The 15,560-nt window shown below is 48.6% G+C and overlaps 1 protein-coding gene across 2 annotated transcripts; it reads left to right on the top strand.

The window, feature by feature from the left end:
* Window positions 1-4,992: 4,992 nt before the first annotated feature.
* Window positions 4,993-14,206, top strand: PLEKHO1 (pleckstrin homology domain containing O1). 2 transcript variants are annotated; one of them, XM_061120923.1, is made up of 6 exons: window positions 4,993-5,131; window positions 6,293-6,439; window positions 10,592-10,732; window positions 11,440-11,544; window positions 11,926-12,027; window positions 13,384-14,206. In XM_061120923.1, exons 5-6 carry the CDS (start codon window positions 12,019-12,021, stop codon window positions 14,086-14,088), a joined length of 714 nt encoding a protein of 237 aa, XP_060976906.1. In that variant the 5' UTR covers window positions 4,993-5,131; window positions 6,293-6,439; window positions 10,592-10,732; window positions 11,440-11,544; window positions 11,926-12,018; the 3' UTR covers window positions 14,089-14,206. The 2 variants fall into 2 exon arrangements, with proteins under 2 accessions (XP_060976906.1, XP_060976905.1); XM_061120922.1 differs by lacking the exon at window positions 4,993-5,131 and adding an exon at window positions 5,332-5,611.
* The last annotated feature ends 1,354 nt before the right edge of the window (window positions 14,207-15,560 follow it).

The following is a 15,560-nucleotide window of genomic DNA, read 5'->3' as shown; positions in this document are numbered from 1 at the left end:
GATACAGTGATTTGTTTTTGCTTCTTTGGGGTTAATAACTATTTATGGGAATTTAAGAGAAGAGGCATGAGCTGGCTGTACGCCAAACAGAGAGAAGGCATTGCCTATACCCAAAGGATAGGTAAAGTGTGTCAAGGCAAATAATATATTCTGGTGTCAATTTCACTTCTCTTGAAAGCAGTGGAAAATGATAATGTCATTAATACCAGGAAATTATGGTGTGCTCAAATCCTACCACAGTCCTTTCCTGGTGCTTGGCATAAAATTTTTAAACTTTCCTTTTATGTTGATAAACTTTCTGTAGCATCAGATAGCCTAGGCTCAAATCTGTGTCACAGTTATGTGACTTTGGGAATGTTATTAAGTCTCTTAGTGGCTCAGTTTCCTCATCTATTAATACAAAAAGAGAGTAATTAAATTCCTCCTTATAGGATCATAAGGACTAAATAAGATGAGAGAACACATATAAGGCACTTAGAACAATGTCTGATACACAGTAAACCACCCAATGAAATTTGACTAATAATAGCATAAATAATATGGATTCTGTCTCCAAGTTGGGATACAGAATCGCTACACAAAATGACTGAATTTCTGTCATCCTCCCACTACATGAATCAGCGGTTTGAGAAGTAGGAGGGAAGAGCTTAAGGGTCACTGGACCCATCTCCCCTTTCCTCTCCTCTCAGCTCTCGGCCATTGTTTCACCATACACTCAGGAGACGCCCCTAAGGCTTTTGTCCGTATTACAGCTAAGGGCTAAGATCTAATAAGTTCTGGTCTCTTTTGTTTTTTAAATAATTTTTTTAAAAAAGTAAGGGAGCCTGCCTTTTAAGGCTAGGGGAGACAAGTTTTAAATGCAGCATTTTACATGTTACATAGTTTTTTCAAATAGAAACCTCCTTTTTCCAAACAGGATTACCTGCGCTTGCCTTTCTCTTGGCAAGATAAGTCTGGAATAAGAACACTTTTCTAATATTGTTCTCTTCATTATTCATCTGCTTCCATAGTGCCTAATCAGCTAGCAATATTAAGAAGTCTAGGGACACATGTGCACCTGTGGCTGATTCATGTCGATGTATGGCAAAAACCACCACAATATTGTAAAGTAATCACCCTCCAATTAAAATAATTAATAAAAATAAAAAAGAAGTCTAGGGACTTCCCTGGCAGTCCAGTCAGTGGTTAAGCCTCTGTGCTTCCACTCCAGGGGGCCCCGGTCAGAGAACTAAGATCCCACACACATGCCTCGAGGTACAGCCAAAAAAAGGGAAAATTTTTTAAGTCTTAAGAAATGAGCCTTACCTTCAGGGTATTTTATACCAGAAGATGGCATTTCTTTATTAAGGATCAGATTCATATTTTTATTTAAGATTTACAGAGCTGATAATATTATTACTGGCCCTTTCTTTTTTTCCCTTTAAAAACATCATTTAAAAAAAAAATCTTTTGGCCACATCACATGGCATGTGGGATCTTGGTTCTGGGACCAGGAATCAAACCTGTGCTTCCTGCTTTGGAAGCTTGGAGACTTAACCACTGGACTGCTAGGGAAATCTCTAAAAACATTTTAATTAGGGTCTCACATGCTTTCAATGACCTCCCTTCTAAGAGATTGAAATGCCCTAGTCAAAACCTCTATGTCCCATTCACTCTACAAAAGCCAAGGTGCTTGTATTTAGCTAAACAACTGTTTGGCTAACAGTTTCTGGCCTGTGAATGTGCAGGCAGCAATTCACAATCCTTACCTCTGATGGCTCCCTTCTTCCTCTTTTAAGTGAAGTTACTTATAAAGTGGGCTTCCGTGGTGGCTCAGACTGTAAAGCGTCTGCCTGCAATGCGGGAGACCAGGGTTCAATCCCTGGATCGGGAAGATCCCTGGAGAAGGAAATGCAACCCATTCCAGTATCCTTGCCTGGAGAATCCCATGGACGGAGGAGCTTCCTAGGCTACAGTCCACAGGGTCACAAAGAGTCAGACATGACTGAGCGACTTCACTTTCACTTTCACTTATAAAGTAGCCAATTTAAGAACAAAGCTACTGAGCAGTTGGGTCTTATCCATGGCAATGCAGTTAGGGAGATAACCCACCATAAGTACCACCAGTATCTTCTCTCCACCAAAGAAGGAAATTGGGGTATTTGAGTTATTTTTGTGGTTTGTGTGTGTGGTAGTGTCAAGCTCACTGAGGAGACTGCGCTATGAAAGTGAGAAAAAGAACCCATAAGTTCCTACTCTGAGATTTCTTACTTAAAGATTTGTCTTTGGAAACAGTCCCAATTCATAGATCCCAATTCAGGTGCCACGACGCGGTTCGCCTGTTGGAGAGAAGTAAAGCCTAAAGAACGGGCCAGGGGAGGAGCATGGCTTATGGAAAGAGGGATGAGTAACAGGACAAAAGGAGACAAGCGAGGGAGGGTAGGGCAGGATGATCACAGGAGGGAGTGTAGCCGTACAGGTTAATGAAGAAAGAAAAGCCAGAAATTTATGTAACAGCTTCAGGAGCAAATAGACAGGGAAGGTTCTCCAGCCCACAAGCATCTGTTCTGGAATCTGAAAATTACTTTGGAGAGTTTGGATATTTTAGCAGTCCCCCTGCCTGATGTTCCACAAAGCTCCAGCTCCTTGCCGATACAGCACAGGGACTCTAGTAACTTGCATGCAGGATGTACTCAAGTATTTGCTGACTAAAGGAAGATGAGGCAAGTCATGAATTAATTTTTTTTTCCCATAAACAAGAACCTATTTAAAAGTCCAAACCACTCCTATCTCCCTGGGCCAGCAAGCTTTCAAAACATCAAGCAGGGTAGTTTTCTCACCACTATATTGGGACATTTTGCTTCCTCGCTTATGAAGATACCTTGGGTTTTCTCATTCTTTTTTAAATCACTTTTAAATAGTTGTTGTTGTTCAGTCAGTAAGTTCTGTCTGACTCTTTACAACCCCATGGACTGCAGCACTCCAGGCTCCTCTATCCTTCACTGTCTCCTGGGGTTTGCCCAAATTCATGTCCATTGAGTTGGTGATGCTATCTAACCATCTTATACTCTATCACCCCCTTTTCCTCTTGCCCTCAATTTTTCCCAGCATCAGGGTCTTTTCCAATGAGTTGGCTCTTTGCATCAGATGGCCAAAATATTGGAGCTTCAGCATTGGTCCTTCCAATACTCATGGTTGACTCCCCGTAGGATTGACTGGTTTGATCTCCTTGCCGTCCAAGGGACTCTCAAGAATCTTCTCCAGCACCACAATTTGAAAGCATCAATTCTTCAGCACTCAGCCTTTTTTATGGTCCAATTCTCACATCTGTACATGACTACTGGAAAAACCATAGTTTTGACTATACAGACCTTTGTTGGCAAAGTGATGTTTCTGCTGTTTAATATGCTGCCTAGGTTTTGTCATAGCTTTCCTTCCAAGAAGCAAGTGTCTTTTAATTTCATGGCTGCAGTCAACTTTCCACAGTGATTTTGGAGCCCCCCAAAATAAAATCTGTCATTGCTTCCACTTTTCCCCCTTCTATTTGCCTGGGAGGGTGGAAAACAGAGATGGAGAGAAGGGGACTGTGTATGTGTACAAAGCCTAATTAAGCTTTGTTGAGTCAGAAAACCTGGATTCTAACCTAGTTAGCCAGTAACCTGCTGTGTTAACTTGGGCAAGTCGGTTGATTTCATGCCCTGTTTCCTCATTTTCCAAGTGGGAATAACATTTATTCCTCATTTCCAAGTGGAAATAATATTTATACCTCACAAGGTGGCACTAAAGATTTAAAGAAACTATACATAAGAGCATTTTGAAAGGATACATTTCTATATCAGTCTAAAATAGAGGAATAAATTAGTATGGTTAATGAGAAGAGGTTAAGAGGAATATTATTGGATTAGGGAGAAAGGATCTGGGAAAAAAAAAAGAGAAGACCCTTCCTTCATTTGACAGATACCAGAAAAAGCCAAGGCCACTTCACTCCTCAATTTGGCCGACTTTTTTTTTTTTTTTTTTAATCTTGAGACATCTCTGAAAAAGTGATTCTTCCTTTCCTCTGCTCCTCTGTGCCAGGGATTTTTATTCATTTGGAAGTTTCTGTGTGCCTGCCATATGCCAGGCAGTGTGTTCGTTAGCTCATTACTATTTAGTAATTAGCCCTAGAGGGCAATACTAAAAGGACTTTCATGGGTCATCTCATGTATTCCCCTATCTTTCCTGTTGGTGGAACTGGCAGGCAGTTCCTACAGAGGAACTGAGGCCCAAAGAAATTCAGTGACTTGACCAAAGGCCACAGATCAGTGATGAAACCAGTACCCAAACTAGGTTTCCTCTCTCCTCTTCCCATTAAATGTGTACTGAGGGGAAAAAGGAAGTCACCAAGATGTTGGTGTGTGGGCTCCGAGGCAGAGTCGGCTTAGGAGTGATCAGCAGTTTCCTCCAGCCAGGGCCTCCTCTGGGCATTGTCGTAGACAGGGTAGTATTTTTACATGTCAGTGCATTAGGGGGAGACACCAGATAGCAGGATGTTTAAGCCTTACCTGGTGCTTATATTTAAAGCCACTTGGTCTAACAAATCAGGGCTTTGGAGGCAAGAATTCTATTCCTTCCAGCACTTACAATGTGTCTGCAAATTCTGTATCTCACTTTTCTCTCTGTGCAACCGAGATCATAATATCTACCTCATACATAGGGTTATTCTCCCGAGGCTCAAATAAGGCCTAATGATTTGTAAACTGGAAGAAATGTGTATGAAGTTCTCTTCCGCGGAGAGCCCCTACACATCGGTACCCTCCGAAGCATAAAACTTTTCCCCAACAGTTGACCTGCCCAGACCACTACTCCACCACCTAGGGCATGTGAATTCCGGACGCCAGTCCTGGGTAACACGCCCTCCCAGCTCACGTTCTTGTTTTTGTTTGGGGTTTGGGAGGGAGAAGATCTCGATCTAGGTTATCGCCGGTCTTTATGAACCTGCCTGTCTCTCCATCACCCGCTCCATCGGCCCCTGCCGGCTCTGTCGGCAGGTCGGCCCGGGCGGTCTTCTCAGGCTCCACCTCTCGCTCCGGCCGTCAGTGCGAGTCCGGGTGCCCCCGCCGCCCCAGACGCCGTTCCCCGGCGGGGTGTAGGTCTGTCTTCTTCACCCTCAGTGAGTCAGAAACAAAAGAGGGTGTGGGGGGAGCGCACTCTCTCCGGCTCGGCGATTCGCCCTTTATTCTGAACTCGCAACGTCAGCGGGCGGGTGGATGGAGCCGCGGGGCGCGGGCTGGGCCGCCCACATCACGCCGGGCCGGGGCAGCGGCCGGGCCGGGCCGGGCTGGCGGGCGGCGGGGGCGCGCTCGGGGGACCGGGCCGCGTGGGCGCCGGGATGGAGGGCGCCGAGGGGCGGGGAGCAGGCGTGCGTGTGTGTGCGAGCGCGAGGGAGGCCGGCCTTTAGTGTAACCGGAGCTACAAAGAAGGGGAGAGTCCGGGAGAGGGAGGGAGGAGCGGCGGCGGCGCCGGGGGCCTCTGCGCACCCTCCCCGTGGGCAGGAGCCCCCTCGCAGCGGCCTCGGCCCCCGACGCGGGGCCGCCCCTCGGCGCCCGCCCGGCAGCCCGGAATGATGAAGAAGAACAATTCCACCAAGAGGGTGAGTACGTCCGCCCGCCCCGTGGTCGCCGCTGACTTTGTGCCCCCGAGGACCCCGGCCCCGTCGGACCCGCGGGCGGCCGGCTTGGGGACCGGGGACACCCCGCGCCAGCCCCCTCCTTCCGGCCCGGCCCGGCCCGGTCGCCGGTCCCCTTAGCTTCGGCCTCGGTGCGCCGGGCCCGCGACAAGGCATCGCGGGGGCTTTTGTTTGTTTACTTGGGCCGGGGGTTAACTTGGCTGAGTTTCTGCCCCGACCCCCGGCCTCGCCTTCCCCGGGCGGCGGGCGGCCGCTGGCAGCAAGCTCTGCAGCGGCGAGAAGACAATGAGAAATAAAATGCCGTAAAGCCCGGCGCGGCGTGGAGGGGCGCTGGGGGAGGGGGCGGGGGGCCCGGCGGAGCCCCGAAGGCCACCCCTCGGCTCCGGCCCGGCCCTCACCCCTGGCACGGGCGATTCCAGCTGTTTATTTGGAAGAAGGGGGGAGGGGAGCGGTGGGGACGCGAGTTCCTTGGAGTGAAAGGCTTTGAAGAAGTGGGGAGCGAACGCGGGGCTCCCCGACTCCAGCTGCGGCGGGGCGGACGCGGGGAGGAGACCGGGGACTCGGGAGGGCGCGGGGGACGGAACGCGAGGAGGAAAACCCTGCGACCACCTAACCGTGCGATTCTCATTCGACTCGCGGGGGCAGGGGCCTCAGGATGGAAACCATCAGTGTGCACCGCCTGAGAAGGTCGGCTGGGTCCGGAAATTCTGCGGGAAAGGGATTTTCAGGGAGATTTGGAAAAACCGCTACGTGGTGCTGAAAGGGGACCAGCTCTACATCTCTGAAAAGGAGGTAGGTGCCCTTGCTGCTAACTACCCAGTGTTCTCATAGTCCTGACCTGGTCTTTCCGAAGGGGTCTTATATGTACTTCTCATCTCCCCCTTCCCTCACTCCTCATTTTGTTCAGCGGTCCGGCTGGTCTCTACCCCCATCTTATCTGCAGAGAAAGATCGCCCTTCAGTGAGAGGACCCGAGTTAGAAGTTGCATCTTATTTAAAGATTTTCCTTTGAAAATACCTTTCTGATAACCATGATAACTCCCTCCCAAGATCTCCCCAAAACTCTTAAGTGTCCCCTACTGTCCCCTACCCTCTCCTGGCCTCGAGCTGACCGTAGGATTCTTTTTTCTTTGCTGTTGCTGCCGAAACACCCTGTTCAGCTTATTCCTCCCTCCTTCCTGCCCCCCCCCCCCGCCCCGGCCCAGCTAGCCTCCCCTTTCCTGCCTCAGAGAGACATATGCAAGTCGTATCAGCAGTCCAGCTGCTCCAAATCACAGAAAACACACATACATCCAGAGGCTGTCTCACGTGACCTCAGGTAGAGTATTTGTAAGTGGCAGTTATTTCTCTTGAAGCCAGTGTTCTTAATTAACATGTTCTCTGTTCCCCACCCCCACTCCACTTAAAAACAAAGAAGCAAGGAACTCATTCTCCATTCCTTCCTACCCAGCACTGCCCCCCACCCCAATTATATCAGAAGGGAGAGTGGAGTTCTGAACCCCTGCATGCCTCTGTCTTTGGGTCTATAGTTAAAATGAAAACAGTCCACGTTGGGTCAGAACCTGAGCCCACATATTGAATCCAAACTCTTCTCTGTTTTATCCCTAATTCTTGGGCTCAATAACACACAGGCATGTGGAGAAACTGAAATTGCCCCTCCGTGGGTTAGAAGCCATTCCAGTCCCTATCTCTGTGACTGTGAGTTCCCTCACCAGGGGCTAACTGGGAAGTCCTCCCTGAGTTCTAACCTCTTCTGCTTTCTGCTTAGACTATATTTAGGTAAATAAATCCTTTTATGGTATTGAAACAAGACACACACGCAGTCCTGGGGAAAGTATTCATCTTGAACAGAACATCTACCGAAGCAGCTAAGAAAGAACTAAGCTATGCCAGGGCCAAAGAGATCCCTCTTAAGGGTGTTTAAACCTTGCTGTTTACACTAAGCTGAGAACTTGGTGTTGGAGTGAGGTGAGAAAACACTTTGACAGGAGAATTTATCTTTAAGGGTCACCTCTACCCAACCCCAAATCCTACCCAAGTTTTTTGGTTTTTTTTTTCACAATTTGCTGACTTTCTAGTTTTTTTTTTCTTTTTTAAAGCAAATGTCCAAGTGTATCTCCTGTCTTCCCTGAACTTCATAATGGCAGGAAACTCTAGTGAGCAATCGGGGAGAACTTCCCACACGTCAGTGGAGAAAACATGAGATCAGGGAAAGGGTAGGAGGAACAAGACTTTTTCTTTTTTTTTCTTATTTGTACCAATCTAAAAAACAGTCTGGGGATGAAAGAGTGTGACGGACCCTTATTTGTGGAGGAAGGGGTACTGAGACAGGGGAAAGAATGGAATGACCTCAGCCTAGGATGTCTGGTGTCCTGTGAGTCAGGAACATCTGACCAGTCATGGGGGCAGAGGAAGGCATAGGAAGAGGGAACAAGCCTTTTGGTATTACTCTTCTTTGGAGCCAGTTTCCATGCTTCAAAGGCCTAGGCTAAAGGTGAAACTGATCAAGGATGTAGGCTGTATTCTGTCCCCTTCCTGAAAGCTCCAGAGCCGACAGAATTAAGAGTTTTTAAAAATGTACTATGATATCTGTAATTTACATGTTAATGCAAGGAAATCCCTAACCCTCTGTCCTAGAATTTGCACCAGTCTTTTCCTTTCGAGGCAACTGCCTCGACCAAAGAAATCCTTCTGTATTTGTTAATAACTGTTTTCCTCATTCTCAGTCAAAGAGCACCTTTTGACCATGGGGCTGATGTATAGGAACAGAAACTAGACCTTTGGGAGACCTCATGATAGAGGAAATTGAGTTCAGTGCATCTTTTTTGGCAAGCATGGGAAAAATTCCTTTCTGTTGCCTAAAGACAAAGAATCCAGGGAAAGGAAGGGTTGACCTTGGCGAGTGGTAATTATAAATGAGACTGTACGAATGAGATGGGGAAAAAAAAAATACAGTGGGGAACTAGGGTCCTGGAGCTGTCCATCTTCCCTGGGCACTGGAATACGCATCTCACTGCTTGTCTTACCCCATCTCCTACCCCTGCCGTATGCAGGGTTGACCTCTGTCAGTGTCTCATGCTTCCCAGAGCTGCTTATCAGTCCTGTCCAAGCCAGAATACCTCCCTTCCCTTCCCTCCCTTCCCTTCCCCTCCCCTCCCCTCCCCTAAGGAAAACAGAAACAAGTAACTCTCTTCCCCTGGCTACATACACACACCCAGCACTTTCCTCTCCAAGATTTCTGGCCTCTGCTGATAGTCTCAGCTCTGAGGAAGGAGGGGGAGAGGAGTGAGGCACCACCCTGCATCCATGCGCCCATGTTTCTGGGAATTGTTCTGGGACACCCCTTGCCAGCATCTTGTCCATTTCCACCGACAATCCTTCAAGGCCCCTGCCGCTCCCTAGCCCAAAGCCAGGATAGGGGAGAGGCCTGGAGGAGCCACAACAGGTTGAAACAAACAAAGGTGGGTGTGTGAGCGGCCATTCACCTGAATGGGCCTGCGTCCCCTGGGTCCAGCAGCAAGTCAGAAGGATGGGCAGATACAAGAGCAGAGATGGGTTGGGGGATGGAAGAGAGAACCACGCAGATAGATGAAGTCACCTCCACGCTCACAGTTCCTATGTCAGAACTTGTGAAGTGGGGACTCTTTTGTGAAATAATTCCAGTCAGGGAGGGTAGACACCACCCAAGGAACATATGACGCTATGTCTATCTGTTTAGTTTTAACAAGTGCTGGTGGTTGTCATCTCTCATCCCAAGAAGACATGAACAGGCTCATTCCCCAGGGTCTTCAGCCTCAGGTGCAAGTAGCAGAAGGTGAAAGGGTTTTCTAATCACAGACTCCTCCTCTGGGCCAGTGACAAAGTCTTCTCTCCTCTTGTAAGACAGATCACAACTTCAGAGGGCCAGAGCCGTGGGATCACCTCAGGGGAGAAGAGAAAAATCCCTGAGGGCTTTAAAATGGACCTTGACAGAAATTTAGTGGAATTTGCTTTGTGGCGCTCACTCTGTGGGATCAGAGGATATAGACAGAGTTGTGGTCTTCCATTAGACATTCAGCAAGAGAGTTAAGAGCCAAATGATGGATAAAGCTGCTAAGGGTGGAGCCGGTTGCAGGATAGATTCTACAAGCAGGAAGGGCTCAGTTTAGACACAAGGAAGAACTTCCTGACTGTAAGGGCTCAAACTGGAATCATGGGAAGAGGTAGCAGAACACTCTTTCCAAGTAGTCCTCCAGGGAGAGTATAAACGTATCTTTGCCTAGAGCGAAGTGGGTGACTTTAGTGGCGTCTCAAGCCTGCAGGAGCTACATTGGGTTGTCAATGGTACCTTGGAAGGAATAAGGTGAGGTAGGAACTACAAGTGTATTTTTCACCCTTTCTGAACAAACCTAACACAGAGGTGGCTGTCCCTGTGGTGCTGAAATGAAGGAGATAGATGAGTCTTATCATAATAGAATATATTTAAGGAAGGAGCTAAATGAGGGTAAGAAAGCATCAACATACACATAAGAAAGGGGAGGCCCTCCATTCTCTCCAGACATCCCCTAATGTTGGCTCTGCCTTTACCTTCTCTGGACAGTCAAGGGCCATCCAGGTCTTGCTTACTTCAGAATGGTAGGATTAAAGTATGAGCCCTATAACGGTGTCCTTTGAAGGACAAAGTAGGAATCATAATGAAGAGACCTACTGGGGTTCTGGAAAGAGTAGCTTGGCTGAGGGGAGTTGGGATGAGGAGTTTAAATGGAAACCCATGCGAGGAATCAGGACTTGGGGTCCCCCCTACTGTCAGGCCTCTATGAGCCTTGGGTAGGACAGCCTTTTCCTATCCTGTTATCCCTCCCTTCTCAGGCTTCTTCTGGTTCCCAAGACGGGTCTAAACTAACAGTTTGGGAGAAGGGACTAAGTAATTTTAATCCTCATCACCTCATCTCCAATCCTCCCCTAGGTAAAAGATGAGAAAAACATTCAAGAGGTGTTTGACCTGAGTGACTATGAGAAGTGTGAAGAGCTCCGGAAATCCAAGAGCAGGAGCAAGAAGAATCATAGCAAGTTCACTCTTGCCCACTCCAAACAGCCCGGGAACACGGTATGCTCCTCCTGCCACCTTGGCCCAGGAACATGGACCGGGTCAGGGGTGTGGAGGCCAGAGGAGAACACCTTCCCCTTTGGGATCTCTCTAAGCAATTTGACTCAGAGGCCCTGAATTACTGCTCTCCTACCAGCTTTTATTATTTAATCTGAGAACATGGTGGCCATTTCCTTCCTTCCAGGCAAGCCAGCCTTTAAACTGTCCAGCCACAAAAATCATCTCTCTCTCCCTCAGTCTCTCGCTGTCACACACACACACACACACACACACACACACCCCACCCCTCTTGGAAAGCAGTCACTTTTCCCTGTTCCATGATAGGTGGTTGAAATTCTGAATCTAATTTCTCTTGTCTGAGGGAACCCAGGGAAGCCATTCCTGTCACATTTGATCTCTTCAGACATTTAAAGATCTTTATTTTAGTACCTGTCCTTCACCAAACCTCTTATAATTATCTCTAGTGCTGTATTAATATCCAGTTCCCTTCAGAGCTCCTCCTCGGTCATTTCTAAAACAGCCTCCAAGCAAGAGCATCTTGCAGGAGTAGAGGCTGATTTCCTTAAGTTACAGGTAACTCCGGAAGTAGAATCTCTCTCCTTCCAAGAGCTGGGTCTAAGAGAGTGAAGTTTAACTTCTCATTTCTACACTGTCAAGGTGAGGCCAGCTCTATAAAAACCCTGACTGAAATGCAAATCTTCTCACAGGCACCTAACCTGATCTTCCTGGCAGTGAGTCCGGAAGAGAAGGAATCCTGGATCAATGCCCTCAACTCCGCCATCACCCGAGCCAAGAACCGCGTCCTGGATGAGGTTAGGGGGGCTAATTGTGGGGAGGTGGACACTGAGGCACAGGGAGCAGGGTGACTCTTAAAGACGGAAGAGGATGGTGCAGGCCCCATTTACTAGCTCCCCGCCAGCTCTGCTGCTTCATCTCCCTTTTGAAAGCCCTGTTCACCTCTTGGCTTCTCTCTAAGTCTTTTCTGCCAGCTCCTGTTTCCCTGCTTTCTGATGCATGGGCCAGCCTAAGAAGCCCCTTCATGTCCCATAAATTCCTTGCCCTTAGATTTGCTCAGGAGCAGTTCCTGAGCTGGGGGTTATTTCCCAGTCCAGGCATGTTCAGGCCTCAGGGGAAGCTGGTCTGGGACAAGGAGTCTCTGAATAGCACCCATGACTCACAGCGCATCTCTTCAGGTCACCGTTGAGGAGGACAGCTATCTCGCCCACCCTACTAGAGACAGGGCAAAAATCCAGCACTCCCGCCGCCCTCCGACTCGGGGACATCTAATGGCTGTGGTATGTAAGGCTATAAGAAAGTAAAAATTGCCGAAGGGCTAACTCCATGTCAGTTCATCTCAGATGGGACTGTATGGCATTTGTGTACCAAGGTCAAAAGCTAGGAAAGTCCCTTCACCCTGTTCCCTTTCTCGATTCCTCCAAACCAAAAATATTTATCCTACTGTGAATTTGAAAGATGTGCCCTCAGTAGGGGCTTCCAGTTGGTCCTAGTGGTAAGGAGCCCGCCTGCCAATGCAGGAGATGCCAGTTCGATCCCTGGGTCTGGAAGATCCCCTGGAGGAGGGTATGGCAACCCACTCCAGTATTCTTGCCTGGAGAATCCCATGGACAGAGGAGCCTGGAGGGCTATAGTCTATGGGGTCGCTAAGAGTCAAGACATGACTGAAGTGACTTAGCACATATGGATGCCTTAATAGATTTAGCATCTTTTGAGGAAAATGAGATATACTCACAAGGAAAGTGAGAAATAGAAGAGATGAATACTATGAGGCAATGTAAGCTGCTGTCTGGTAGCTAGCTATCCTGACAGGTAAGAGCATTACGTATTGCAGGCATTTAGAGGAGCAAGGATTTTCTTTTACTTGTATGAGCTCAAAGTCTCTAGGGAATGAGGCCCTCAGGTATAGTAGAAAGAGTGTGGGCTTTGAAATCAGACAAAACTGGGTTGGAATCAGCTTTGCTGAAGCTGCCCACCTCCAGCTGTAAAGTGGGGCCGTAATTGTGCCCATGTGAAGGGCTGCTGTGAGGAATGATTGAGATAACATATGTATGTTACATGTGAGGTGTGTTACATGTGAGGAGTGTTACATGTGAGGTGTTGAATAATTTTTTTAAGTATTTTTTTATCTTTTGAAAAATTACAGTATTTTACCCTGTAAAAAATTACAGTATCCTGGAAATAGAACAAGCTTTATTCAAAGGCAAGGGGTTCTGAGGTCCAAATTGCAGAGGGGGTTGAGGTGTGTGGCTCAGAGGATACAGAAGAAAAGAACAGTTACCTTGCCATGCCAGGCAGCCTGTGTGTGTCAGACCCAGTTGATGCTGAGAGTCCACAACACGGAAGGAAGAGACACTGTTCAGGAAGCTCGTGGGAAAGTGGAAAATATGGGAAACAAGCAAGAGAAATTACTTTAAATCACAGAAATATGGAAGAATTAAGTTTAAACCACCATCAACTGAATAAGAAAGCGCAAACAAAGTCAGAGGGCTCTGTCAGGAGTGGGGGCTTCTCATTCAGGGAAGGCACGTTGAGGAGGGAAATGACCACAGCTTGCTTCTTCCCTTTCAGACAGGCAGTCCTCAAATGCCCATGGATGACAATCTACCCCCTTCCTTCCCGCCCTCTCCCTCCAGGCTTCAACCTCTACCTCGGATGGGATGCTGACCTTGGACCTGATCCAGGAGGAAGACCCTTCCCCTGAGGAGCCAACCTCCTGTGCTGAGAGCTTCCGGGTCGACCTGGATAAGTCTGTGGCCCAGCTCGCAGGCAGCCGGCGGAGAGCAGACTCGGATCGTGTCCAGCCCTCCTCGGACCGGGTAGGCGGCCTTCCCCGACTCTGGGAAAAGCCAGACAAAGGGGCCACCTACACCCCACAGGCACCCAAGAAGTTGACCGCCACAGAAAAAAGCCGTTGTGCCTCCCTGGAGGAGATCTTGTCTCAGCGGGACGCTGCACCAGCCCACACCCTCCAACGACGGGCCGAGGACCCCCCAACCCCCATCCCACCCCACCCGGGGCAGCTGTCCCGGATCCAGGACCTGGTAGCCAGGAAACTGGAGAAGACTCAGGAGCTGCTGGCAGAGGTTCAGGGACTGGGAGACGGGAAGCGAAAGGCCAAGGACCCCCCTCGGTCTCCTCCCGATTCTGAGTCAGAGCAGCTGCTGCTGGAGACGGAGCGGCTGCTGGGAGAGGCATCGTCGAATTGGAGCCAGGCGAAGAGGGTGCTGCAGGAGGTCAGGGAGCTGAGGGACCTGTACAGACAGATGGACCTGCAGACCCCCGACTCCCACCTCAGACAGACCACCCAGCACAGTCACTACCGGAAGAGCCTGATGTGAAGGCCAGTGCCAGAGTCTGGAACTCATGGGGGTGGACAGATTCTTCTCTCCAAGTGTTGCAGGATAAAAGCTTTTTTATTTACCTCAGTCAAAAAAAGAAAACAAAAACACAATCGAATTCGTTGCTCTTGCTGCTGCCTGACCCTCCTACAGTCCTTATTTCCCAACCTCCTGTCCTTCCTTCCCCCCGTCTGTCTCTGAGCCCTAAACTGCCTCAGGTGTGAGGAGCAGGTGACCCCTACAGCAATATTAAGAAGCTTTCACCTGGATGAAGGGAGGGTCATGAAGGCTCAGTTTGACCATTTGACCCACACACACCCTCTGAGGTGTGAGGAATAACCTGCTGCTCCCAACCATGTGTTTGGGCTCCTAAGTTTAGAGGGGGAGGGGAGGGGACTTCTCTTATGTCCCATTCCAAGTTTTCAATCTGAGGGTGAAATTTCAGCTGCTCGACTCTAGAGATGTGAGAGCCAGTGCCACCTGTCCATGCACACAGAAGTGAAGTTTATCCCAGCCCCAAGGAAGATTTGTGCAATTAAAATCCTCCCTGACCCCACCAGGCACTGGCTTCTCATGCCTAGCAGCCTCTGATTGAGATCAAGCTGCCCAGCTTTCTTAATATGAGGTGTTTCTTCCCTTCATCTCTCACACCCTTCCCGATTCAGAGATACAACCCTGGACGGAGGGTATGGGTTTGGATTTGGCTGGAGGTGCCTAGCACAGGAGAACCAGGGATAGTCAACCCGACAGAAAACCAAACTAAAAAAGAAACTGACTTGTGATGCATTGGATGAAGGGGAAAACCAAGTATGTGCCCGGTTCCTCTTTCGGCCAAGCTCGGGTTTCCTGTAGCCTCTCCCTCTCCTTCCTCAAGCCTCACTTCCAATACTAATCAAGCCCAAGCTTTAGAAAAACATCTTTACACTCACACCACCATCCTCCCGACCACCTTTGGGGTCACCAGGCTCCCCTGCATCCTTGGCTGAGGGGAGCCTTTTTGATTGCTTCTTTCCTCTGAAGTTTCTAAGATCAAGTTAATAACAGTGATAGTGTCAAGAGATGAGTCATGATGAGTCATGAGGCAAGATGTAAATGATTTTGGGAAAGAAGGGAACAGATAGCCCCTTGAATCAAATGAAAGGTCAAAAAAAAACCCTTGGAAATACAGTTGACACTTGAAAAATACAAGGGTTAATCCACCTGTAACTTAGCAGCCATACCCGTGGTTCCTCTGCATCTGAGGATTAAAGCAACTACAGGCTGTGCTGTAGTATTTATTGAAAAATATCTGCATGTAAGTGGACCTGTGCAGTTCAAACTTGGGTTGTTCAAGGGTCAACTGCAGACCGCTTGTTAGCTTCTTTATCCTCTTCCCTAGATTTCCTCTAACCTCCAGAAGCCAAAACCTAGAGCTCCCCTAAGGGTGAGAGGGAGGAAGGGGAGAAAATGGGAACAAACTAGACATCTTAGCC

The sequence above is a fragment of the Dama dama genome, chromosome 20, assembly GCF_033118175.1.
Source record: "Dama dama isolate Ldn47 chromosome 20, ASM3311817v1, whole genome shotgun sequence".
Taxonomy (NCBI): domain Eukaryota; kingdom Metazoa; phylum Chordata; class Mammalia; order Artiodactyla; family Cervidae; genus Dama; species Dama dama.
This window is presented reverse-complemented; position numbering and strand designations above follow the sequence as displayed.

Bases quoted from the DNA above. Each gene is read 5' to 3' on its own strand.
- PLEKHO1 (XM_061120922.1), top strand. From the start codon at position 5,582: ATGATGAAGAAGAACAATTCCACCAAGAGG. The intron at 10,733-11,439 runs GTATGCTCCTCC...ATCTTCTCACAG, and splicing joins CCAAACAGCCCGGGAACACG to GCACCTAACCTGATCTTCCT. The intron at 12,028-13,383 runs GTATGTAAGGCT...CTCTCCCTCCAG, and splicing joins GGGGACATCTAATGGCTGTG to GCTTCAACCTCTACCTCGGA.